The sequence below is a fragment of the Centroberyx gerrardi genome, chromosome 3 (assembly GCF_048128805.1).
Source record: "Centroberyx gerrardi isolate f3 chromosome 3, fCenGer3.hap1.cur.20231027, whole genome shotgun sequence".
Lineage (NCBI taxonomy): Eukaryota > Metazoa > Chordata > Actinopteri > Beryciformes > Berycidae > Centroberyx > Centroberyx gerrardi.
This window is the reverse complement of record NC_135999.1, coordinates 25,936,229-25,948,235: the sequence shown is the minus strand read 5'-3', so window position 1 is coordinate 25,948,235 and position 12,007 is coordinate 25,936,229. Positions and strand designations below refer to the sequence as shown.

General features: G+C 39.3%; 1 protein-coding gene across 1 annotated transcript; it reads right to left on the bottom strand.

The window, feature by feature from the left end:
- Positions 1 to 481: 481 nt before the first annotated feature.
- On the bottom strand, positions 482 to 1,837 carry LOC139909260 (beta-1,3-galactosyltransferase 2-like). The gene has a single exon (XM_071896276.2). The coding sequence runs from the start codon at positions 1,799 to 1,801 to the stop codon at positions 1,004 to 1,006; it is 798 nt and encodes a 265-aa protein (XP_071752377.2). The 5' UTR covers positions 1,802 to 1,837; the 3' UTR covers positions 482 to 1,003.
- Between the last annotated feature and the right edge of the window lie 10,170 nt (positions 1,838 to 12,007).

Sequence of the window (12,007 nt, the reverse complement as noted above, 5' to 3'; positions counted from 1 at the left end):
TATCAGTTAGCTCCGTTTGTAGCCAAGAAGATTTCCCCAGTCAAGAACCCTATTTTCATTGTTGTTTCGCCATTGATAGCTCTCATGGAGGACCAGATCATTGTAAACAGTCTTTCTACAATTAATAAGTTAACAAAAAAATATTTTTGAATACTGTCTTAAAAATAAAAAGTTTCATGTTGATTGATAGTGATGATGTTAGTTATTTAAAAGCTTACACTTTTGCAGCAGACACTGCATTTTACCAACAAGCCTGCTGCAGGCTAGAGGAATGGCTGACCCGCCAGGCTTGTCCAGAAACAACATTGTGCTGCATCATAAAACCTGTTCTTGGATTTGATTACACCTAGTTATAAACCATGTGCTCTCTACTGTCCTGGAAGAAAATCAAAGAAAATGTGACATAAAGTGGTGCAATAAGGAGTTTGATAGTTTAAATAACTTTTAGGTCCTGTATGTTTTTTCATGGATGCTTGGAAATCTGTTTGTAAAAAATATGTATGTGTTATTTTTAGTGCTCTGTTTCCTTTGTTACTTAAATCATAGTATGTGATTACACTTCTCACATTTGCCCCTTACTTTACCATTTTAGGAATAATAAACTCTCCCTCGATAAAATATTTTTTCTGGGTATCCCTGAGGAATTTGTGAATACAAAGAATCAACAAAAAGTATTCAAAATGACATTCAAAATCAATGTAAACTGTTCCTCCAGTAAATCCATAGTCTTTCATGGTACAGTCGGTCAGAAATTTATGTAAACCTCCATGTGGTTATCCTACTTCTTATTCCTGAAACGACGATGGAATTAATTATATAATGGTCTTCTGTTATGTGACATCTCAATATTTTTGGAACCAGCCAGTAACACCCCATTATATTCCAGTTTTTCACCAGCGACCAATACAGTTGAAAATCTAATAATAACTTCACATCCCCATTCCCTGCCGTCTGACCCCTTTCACTCATATGCTTTCTCAGTGCGCCTGTAGTAATCCTTGTGCTAACAAGGTGAACCAGGCTTCTTCAAGTCTGTCCAGTATTTCACCAACTTATCTGCAGACCCAAGAATGTAGGTGATGATTTGGGAGAATTCACAGCGATTGTATACTGTGTTGTAGGCCTTGAACTGGGAGGGATTTGGAGGAGAGGTGGGCGCAAGTCCCAGCCTTTTCATGCACATGCCAATATAGGCGTCCTCTATATTAAAAGGCTTGATAAACTTTGACTCCTCCACAAATTTCTCTGCAAGATCATTGGAGAATAGGTATCCCATGCCCAGGGTGTAGGGTGGGTAAAGGGGATCCGGGTACAGTTCTTCTGGAACGTACCATTTGGAGTCGTTTGAGCGGATGACTTCCATGTTCCACTTTATCATCCCCGTCAGGTAGTTCAGCTTGGGGATGCCGGGCTTTTGCAGCATGATCACCAGATTGTCAATGTTCAGGAACATGTCTGAGTCGATCTTCATAGCATAGGCCGCCGTAGGGCAGCGGGTGGCCAGCCAGTCCATGATCACCATGGTTTTGATGGTCAGATTGAGGTAAGTGTCCATGAAGTTGCTCTGGATCAGGTCGTGGTGCTGCAGGTTCTCCTGTTTGAGCTTCTCCTGCTGCTGCTCAGCATCGGCTCCTCCAGGGAGGCCCAGCAGGAAGAGAGTCTGGACCAGCTCACCCTGAACCAGGCTCTCGTTGCCCCATGTCTTCCGGATGGCGTCCCGAGCAGCCACCTCACCGGGCGCCACCGGAACCATCAGAACCAGGAAAGGGGTCTTGGTCTTACACGCCTCTGTGTCGTCCATGATAAAGTGGTAGTTGCGTGGGTAGGCTAAGTGGTACTGAATGACAGTAGGTATTTTCAAGGTTGTTGTTTTCACTCCCTCGGTTGGAGTTGGTTTGTAAATTGTGGGTTGATTTATCCAGTGGATCATATTGGCAATCCTATTATAGTGCACATTTAGAGGAAAGCTCTCCCACCATGACAGAGACTTGCTGGACTGAGCATAGTAGAGGAGGGGGATGAGGATGATTACACTAAGCATGAGCAGGAACTGGAATCTGGATTGAAGCCAAGGTGTCTTCTGGCGGTATGGGATCTGCACAACGTGACTAAATTGGAAAGAAAGACAAAGTTAAATCTGATGGGAAAGGATTGTGTAGCATTGATAATCAGACAGACCTTTCTGTAGAGTATGATTCAGGTCATTCCTAGGTTGGGGTGCCATTTGGCCATCACAACTTCTATAAAATAAAGATTTCCCATTCTTTTTAAGTTTTATCACTTGAATGACATTTTTTGACTTGTTGAAAAAAGTATTGGTCAAGCCAAGCATACAAAATATAGGTATGTTTTTAACATGTGAACCATGAGATAAGCCCACCTTGTTAAGGACACTGACATATCTGTCTGAAATTGTTTTCAGTGTATATGTACTTTTAGAATTACCTTTTCTTGGAGATCTTGTGTCCCTTACTTTAACCAGGTCATTTATTATTTAATTTATTCTAAAATAGTGGATATTGAGTAAAACACACAGCTATGCCTGATATTTGACAATATCAAATTAAAATAAATCAAATTAAAATACCAACATAACAGGGTGGATGTAAGTATAACAGGGTGGACAGCATTCCCAAGATGGACAAAACACCAAAAACTGCCCATTTCTTTGATGTAAGGTATTTTCTTACCCTGCTCTTATCTGCAAATCATGAGAACATTTCATTTGCCAGATAATATCAGTAGTGTAAAAGAATACATTTTACAATCAGCATGAATACTGAAGTAAAACAAAGACAATGAATTGTTTTTTAACAACTCTTCAAGTTATTAACAGAGGGAGAGGTGGAGAGCTGCATGTGTCTCTGGTGTGTGAGCAGTATAGCAGTAGTAGTAGTAGTAGTAGTAGCAGTAGTAGTAGTAGTAGTAGTATTAGTAGTAGTAGTAGTAGTATAGTTGTAGTAGAATTGGTAGCAGTAGTACTTGCAGTTACAGTTGTAGTAGTAACAGCACTAGCAGAGGTAGAAGTACTAGCATTAGCAGTAGTAGTAGCAGTAGCCTAGTAGTAATGTTAGTTACAGCAGTAGCTGTAGTAATAGTAGCAGTAGTTGTAGCAGTAGTAGTAGTAGTAATTGTAGTACCAGTAGTAGCTGTACTAGTAGTAGTAGCAGTAGTAGTTGTACTAGTAGTAGTAATAGCAGTAGTAGTAGTAGTAGTAGTAGTAGTAGTAGTAGTAGTAGTAAAAAGTAAAAAAAGAGTCTCTTGATTCTCTGGAGTCTTTAGGTTAAAGTATGCAGAAATAGTTAGAGGATAAAATTTGAGCAGAAGAAGATTAATAAATAGAAGTGTGAGAACAATGCTCCACTACAGCAAGCACACAACACTTGACTCAGTCACCCTCCCACCACTGCAAGCAAAGTGCTCAAAGTGCATAAAAAATTGTTAATCATTTGTATGATAAATCTGGTCTAAACATATATGAAAATCTATTTGGAATTTGCATTTCTTTGCATTTAAGACCAAACCTAACAGGATTTGTCCTGGGGACTGAAATGCCTCCACAATCTAGGAATGACCCATTTATTCAAATTGGAGATAGTGCAAACATAACTAATTCAATGAATCTATAAATTTTAATTTCAATGTAATCTTGATTTAACCTGAAAATTTGACTGAGAACACTTCTTGTTGAGAGCAACTGCCTGGTGAGTATAAATGCCAAGCTTCTTGCTTATCCCAGATGGTCCTTAGTTCATTATTAGTCCAAACCTATGTGTTTACACTGAGCTATAAAAAGCTGTTTCAGTCTGCTTCTAACATTTACTGTCATTATATCCTCGAAATGAGTTTCTGGGATATTATGGAGTCACCCCACCCGCCGCCGCGTCCGCCGCAGATCCTTCGTGTGAACGCGATAACTTGAACAGTTTTTATAAGAATCTTTTCAAATTTGGTATGGACATTGATGACCCCTAGAGGAAGAACTCTATTGATTTTGATATGTTTATGATTATAATAACTATTATTAATTAACTGATTAAATTAATCGCGATGCTATTTGGACCCATATCTCACCAATGGTGTATTATATTGTATTGAAATTTGTCAAGAGAATTGTTCAGACAATTATGGAGATTTGTATGAAGTTTGCACTTTCTGTGATTATTATTAATAAATTAATCAATTAATTTTTGTACTGTTACTTTTTTCTATTATTATTGTTTTTCTGTTTGGGCTCAATTTCCCGCAAGATGGTAAATGCTAGAGCCATGAAACTTTGCACCATGGTCTAGTATGGCTTCAATTAGATCCACAAGAAATATAACCCCCAACGTCCTGATGGTGGCGCTATAATTAAAGGTCAAAAACTAAAAGGTTTAAAGGGCTGTATCTCCCACACCGTTTGTCCGATTTACATGAAACTTGGTACACATGTCCACCCAACCATACTCTACAAATTTGCCAAAAGGACCCTCAAGGTTCGCCTGGAATTTTTTTTAGATATTTTGAATTATCTGAAAAACACATTTTTAACATCTCCTCCTACACCGCTTGACCGATTGACAAAATCGGTCAGTAGCATCTATGGTCCTACGCTCTTTAAATTTTGTTTATAGATGGTTGATATCTACTGTAGTTTTGATGATATTAACTCTTAGAGTTGTGAAGGAGGTGTGGCCTGTAAGCTAAATTGTTATAACTTTATGATAGATGGTCCGATCATCATGAAACTTGGACAACATGTTCACACATAATGAATGAACATGTGTGCAAAGCCATTCAAATATTGACCAATAGGGGGTACCACAAAGGCCAGAAAACTGTATCTCCTAATCCAATTAATGAAATTGCACGAAATTCGGTGCACATGGACCATGGCCTAGTCAAAATCTGAAGTTTGGTCGTCATTAGTGAAAGTGGGAAATTAGTGAAACAGAATTTCACCCAATCGCTATGAAACTTGGTAATCATGTTCCAACCTCTGTGGAACATGCATTTCCATACAGATCCGACCAGATTTTGCCCAACAGCAGCATTTTGAGTGTACAGTTAAACACAGCAAAGCCAATACGAAGTTGGATATTGACACCTTTTAACTTGCTGTTAAATTCTTCAGTATCAGAACTTGATAGCTTGGGGCCTGATGGCTCAACAGCCTAATATGACAAAACTGACAGTAATCTTAATGCAAACTTCCACGTTTCAGCTCTGGCTGCTGTACTGGCATGAACCCAGTACAGCAATTTATTATTGAGTGTTAAAAAATAGTTATGGTACATACCCTTTATTATTGGGGAGACAATCCCTAGAGGATTATATCCATTAATTGTGCAGTGTTTAGGAGTAATAATAACATAATTAACTTTAGATTAGCCCAGAAGGAAAAATTGTATTATTTGGCGAAATAAAAATAGTTGGGACATACAACCAATATAATTGGGAAGATTAACCCTGGAGTCTTATTGTGTGATTATTGAATGGCTTTTTAATACATTTGACTTAATGGGGCCCTGAGGATTGGGGAATTTTGGGGATATACCCTTGCTGTCGGCCCCCGACAACATCCTAGTTTGAGTTTGGTCCTAGTGTAAAATACGGTGGGTTTTTCATGGTATTTAAAGGGTCTGGTCACTGTAAGCCACATGGACTTCAGTAAACACAGTTGATCAAACTTTAATCTGAAACAAATCTGACTTAAACCCCTCACAAGGACATAGTCCCATCAGGCTGGTGGGTTCAGTGTGGAAAGGGAGAATGGTAACAGAGGTTGGCTTTGAGTAGTACATAGTCTGTTTGGCCAACCATCAAAGTAACTAGACTGACCAGCACTGTGTGTTGTGGTGATAAGAAAGAACAGGATAGACTACTTTGAATAATTGGCTCAATTGAACTGGAATTTCTAGAAAAGCAAGGCCCTTTTGAGGTAGGTTACAGTAGCACTGAGCTGTCCAGGCTGCATAGAAAGCTTCTGTCATTCTTACCATTGTTGCTACAAAATTAAACAACTCAAACATGCTGTCAACAAGAGATGGACATACTGGCGGTATAGTGAACCATAGGTTTATTGGATTGCAACTTGCCAGCAGAGTTAATGCTTAATTAATTAATTGGTGATTAATCATTAACTATGAACAATAAATGAAATGTTAGACTAAGGTCACATTGCATAAGATAGAAAACAGTCTACGGTTCATGGTCTTCACAGATTTACAGGCCGGAGTTACTCCCTGTGGGTAGGTCGCAGTGGGAGGAGGTGATGTGAAAAGTTATGAGTCGGACACCTGACAGCCGCAGAGAACAAGAAAAGTCAATGACGTTGTGGCTGCAGATGAATTAGTGATGGGACTGGGTGTGGTGCAGGTAAGCTATCCATTACAGGTTATCCACAGACGACCCCGTCCTCACGTGTCTAAGCTATACGACAGTCAGCTCTCCAAATGCGCACAGACTTCATTACCAGCCGGTAGACCAGACAGCCGACTGATCATTTCATTTCATTAATCCTTGTTTTCTGTGATCTGGGTGGATAGAGGCGGAGGCTTGGCTTTAAATACACATCCAGCCGTTATCCAGCATCTAAATGTCTTTCTAATTAAAAACAGAACACGTGGTGTGCATAGTTTCTTTGCGTAAAAGACGCATCTGAGTTTTGTTGCATTGTCATTGGTGCAACAGTTTATAAAAACATGCTCTACTTTATTATTACTTTATGATTGGAGAAGATTTGTCTATTTCATCATGTTCATCTCAACATTTAAATTCTCCATGGAAATTACAATACCAGCTGTTATTACCCAAATCAGACAACTCAACTGACCAACTGACATACCCTGCAATCAGTGGCAAAAGTCACAGTTAATCACATTAAATTAATTGTGTTTACTTTAAGTTCATTTGTCTGAGCCAACCTGAAACTCAAGTAGTCCTAATCAATATAAGGCTACTTCACATCCATCTTTTGATCAGAAAAGCAGACTTTTCGGACTGTTGGAGTACTTTTAGTAAATTCTAAGTGAAATGACCACATATCTGAGAGTTATGGTCTAGTCTGTAACAGTCTGCTTTTCTGGACAAAATGTTATGTTATGTCTATGAAATGATTAAAAAGTTTGCACCTTTTCATCTCCTTCCCACATGAATCAGTTCCTCCATCCTCCATGACCGCTGCAACCTTTCTTCCCTTCTTTGCTTCCATCCTATCTTCCTTCTGAAGATTATTAGCGTGTTAAGAGCTGACCACACCACAGTCTTGACACGTCACTTAAGTGTGGTCACACTGACTGTCACTGCGGTCAATGCACTGCTTTTACCCTAAATGACAGAGGGAGGGCATAAGGCCAGAGGGGGGGCAGGGCGGGGGGGTGGGGTGTCAGAGTGAGAGAGAGACATGTCATACATAAAGTTTAACGCTTTTGTCGACTTTGGACTTTCTTTGTCATGAGGGGCGAGGGTTTTAAGCGTCCACCTGTTCAGCCCTTTTATACACACAGACATACACACACACAAACACACATATATACATAGACAAAGTACTGGGGTTGGGACTCAAAATCCATAGACCAAAAAAAAAACGTAACTGGAATTTTTCTGCTAAATTAAACCCAGTTCATCCTAACACCAGTCACAACTACTAAACAAAAATTCAGAAAATGTATTAAGCGGTCTTTTTGGTATTTTGGGTGGGGAGCAGTGGGTGGGGCTTTACCACAGTAATTAAGCAGAGGAGACTAGAGACATTCCTGTTTGACATTAGGTGTGAAATGTAGGCCTACTAAGGGCCCGAAAGACAACAGCCGATAATCTGAAGCTCAAACTGCTCTCCTCCTTTTATTATTTGTACCAAGCTGACTGTGCAGCCGAATTCATTTCTTGAATGCTGTCTCATCACTTAACATGATGATGCGTTCAGTGACAGGTTCTTTCAACTCCTTCCTCGTTATATAATCAATTTGATGTCAGATATAAACAAAGTGGAGAATAAAAAGAGGAAATGGGGAGAAGTAGCGCGTGGATTTAAAAAAAAAAAAACGAAATTAAATAAAAAAGGCCATGTGTGGCAAACTTACCCATATGTTTCAAGCTTGCGGCTGGTGGCACAAGAGCCAGAGGATAATAATGATGACCGTGGAACGAGGCCTGCGCCATATGAAAGTTTCAGAGTACGATTATCTTGGCCAAAAGTATCTCAATATTTGATATTATCTCGATAATTATTAAGATGAAAACCTTAGGAGGAGGACTTGATGGGGGGCATACAAAGCACATGCTAAGTGTAGTGTTTAGGATTTGTTAAAGGATGTATAAATAGTCTAACTGCCTTTTAAAATGCAGGCAACCAATTATGTGACCTCCTAAGTGTGTAAGACGTGTTGCACTTTACAATACGGTACACAAATCCTGAGTAGTTACCAAGGAACAAGTAAGGAACAAATCAGGAACAAACTGCTAGTAGTTCCTGAATAACTCTGAATCAAGTACAATAGATAATGATAAGTTACTTAAGAACAGACTGTCAGATACCATGCTATTGAACCAGTATCTAATGATTAGTTCCTAGATATCTGTGAATATATAATAATACGCATTATGACCACTTACTTAATGAATCGTTGCTGATTAACTCTGAATAAGCCACTAAATAATAACTTTATTTTATATAGCACCTTTAAAAACAGAGTTTACAAAGTGCTTTGACAGACAAAATAAAAGCAGAATACTCAAATTATGAATTTAAAAAGCAATAAAACAATAATAAACAGGGATCGTAGGATGAAAACCAAGATAAACAGTAAAGTAGAATAAAAGTAAGATAGAATTAAGACAGAGTTAAGATAAAAGTCGTAAAAAGACAATAGAAAGACAATAGAAAGATGATAAAAAGATGATAAAAAGACGACATCACATAAAAGCAAGTCTATAAAAATGGCTTTTAAGAAGTGATTTAAAAGAAGTCACTGATTCTGCTAGCCTTATTTCCTCAGGCAAGTCGTTCCAAAGCCGAGGGGCCCTGATGGAAAAAGCACGGTCACCTTTAGTTTTAAGTCTAGACTTTGGAACAGCCAGAAGGGCCCGCCTGAGGATCTAAGGCTGCGCACTGGCTCATATGGGGTCAACATATCTGTTATGTAGGTTGGAGCCAGACCCAAACGTGCTTTAAAAGTGATCAGTAAAATCTTAAAATCAACTCTAAAACGAACAGGGAGCCAATGGAGAGAAGCCAGGATTGGGGTGATGTGAAGTCCTCTGTTAGAACCAGTAAGAAGCCTAGCTGCTGCGTTCTGAACTAGTTGGAGGCGAGAGAGTGACTTTTGGTTGATGCCAGAAAGGAGGGAGTCACAGTAGTCGAGTCGTGAGAAGATTAGGGCTTGGATTACTTTTTCCAGGTCGCTGTGTGATAGTATTGGTTTGATTCTGGAGATGGTTCTCAATTGAAGGAAGCAGGACTGGACAATTTTTTTAATCTGTGGTTCGAAGTTTAGGTCAGTGTCAAATAGTACTCCCAAGTTTCTGGCAACCAAGAGGACCAAGGCCACTCTCAATATGACTGATAGAATTTGTGGGACTGAACAATATGATTTCTGATTTTGAGTTATTGAGCTGAAGAAAATTCTGTGCCATCCAACAGTTGATGTCATTGAGGCAATCTACAACAGCAGCTAGGCTGTTTGGGTCACCAGGTCTCAGGGGAAGGTATATCTGTGTGTCGTCTGCGTAGCAATGAAAAGAGACATTGTGTCTTTGGATAATTTGGCCAAATGGCAGCATAGAGATTGAGAATAAAATTGGACCTAAAATAGAACCTTGCGGTACACCACAGGTAATGTGAGTTGTAGAAGATGAGTAGTTAACTATGGTGACCGTGAAGGTTCTTTCTAAAAGGTAGGAATAAAACCAACCAAGTGCAGTGTCCTTGATGCCAACCCAGGTGTTCAGGCAGTCGATTAAAATGGCGTGATCTACAGTGTCAAAGGCTGCACTTAGGTCTAAAAGAATTAAAATTGCACTTTCCCCCGTCAGCTTCTAAAGGAGGTCATTGGTTACCTTGAGGAGGGCAGTTTCTGTACTATGTAAAGCTCTAAAACCAGACTGAAATTAAGATGTTATTATGACACATAAAAGCTAAAAGCTTTTGATACCATTTTCTCTAAAACCTTTGATAAAAATGGAAGTTTAGAAATGGGCCTAAAGTTGTTAAGAACAGAGGGATCAAGGTTAGGTTTCTTTAAAAAAGGTTGGACCACAGCATGTTTAAAAACAGAAAGAAAAATGCCTTTCTCCAACGAGCTATTAATAATTGATAAAATACTGGGCCCAACTGTGTCAATAACCTCTTTAAGAAATTTGGTGGGGATAATATCAAGGCTGCACGTGGTAGATTTCATGTGGGATATAGTTTCAGATAAAAATGACAGTGACATAGGTTCAAAATTGCTAAAATAACTATTGATGTCCCTATTGGCATGTATAACTCGGTCAGGGGGAGTAATTTGCTGTCTTATATTTTCAACTTTATTCTTAAAAAAAATTAAAAATTCCTCACACATCTCTGGCAAGGCATTGGTAAAATGACAGGGGGGGGGGGGTGATGACGGAGTTTATTACCTTGAATAAAATTCTGGGGTTAAAATGGTTTGCTGTAATCAGGTTGGAGAAGAAGGTTGTTCTTGCTTCTTTAACTGCCTTTTGATAATTGTGCATTGCATCTTTCCAGATCTCATAAAATACGTGTAAACCACTCTTCTTCCGTTTCCGTTCCTGTCTCCTACAGTTTCTCTTTAATTCCTGGGTGGATTCATTTAGCCAGGGCTGCGATGTTTTATTTGACTTTTTGTCTTTTAATGGGGCGACAGAGTCCAGGACAGTCAGACAGGTGTCATTAAAAAGGAAGACCAGCTCCTCTGTGTTAAAATCTGGATCAAAGGCAGTTAAAGGCAAAGCAGCAGCATTAAAAAGCTCAGAAAACTTGCTAGCAGACATAGAGTTAGAAACACGGCAGCGGACAGTTGTAATGTGATTAATAGGAAGTTGGGATAAAACCACACTGAATAAAACCGCTTTGTGATCGGACACACAGATATCCTTTGTTTCAATGTTGTCAGGGCTGAGACCACTGCACAGTACTAAGTCGAGGGTGTGGCCCTTAGAATGTGTGGGTTCTTGTACTGCTTGAGTGAGGTTAAAAGATTCAAAAGTATTCATAAAATCAGTAACAAAAGTCTGGGTGGGGCAGCAGACAAAAGTTAAAATCACCTAAAATAAGATTTTTGTCATATTTTGTCATAAAATGATATAACAACTCAGCAAACTCTTGGATAAAAGCATTGTTTGGTCTAGGCGGTCTGTATATTATTAAAATTATCACCGGATCCTTAGAATTTAACATAAAACCAAGATGTTCAAATGATGTAAAACTACTATGTAAAATGGGAGTGCATTTAAAATCCTTTCTGTAAATAACAGCAACCCCCCCTCCCCTGCCTGACAGCCTGGGTTGGTGGAGATGTGTAAAATCGGGGGGGGTCGCTTCAATAAGAGGACTATAGTCTCCCCGAGTTAACCAAGTCTCTGTGATGATAAAAAAAAAAAAGTCCAAATTATTAAAAGTAATAAAATCATGACATAAAAAGGATTTATTATTTAGAGATCTGATGTTTAAAAGACCAAAATTTACGGGTTTACAGTTAGCAGCAGCAGAGGGTAACAGAAGTTGTTGAGGAACTTGAATTATATTATTATGATTAGCAGCAAAGGGGCGTGATAATGAGCCTGCTACAGTAGGTCTATGATAGGAAATGATAGTGGTTATAGTAGAAGGCATACCAGTCCCGTTTAGGAGAGCTGAGTGGCGTGCAGGATTAGGGGATGGTGGAGGTGACTGAACATTTCCTACCGTGCCGCCATGTCATTCCCTCAGGCCAGAGTCCATGTTCTCAGAGAGCATCTGGGATCCCCTCCTGTTTGGGTGGAGGCCATCGCGCTTCAGAAGGATGGGCCTCGCCCAGAACAG

Bases quoted from the DNA above. Each gene is read 5' to 3' on its own strand.
- LOC139909260 (XM_071896276.2), bottom strand. From the start codon at position 1,801: ATGGACGACACAGAGGCGTGTAAGACCAAGACCCCTTTCCTGGTTCTG.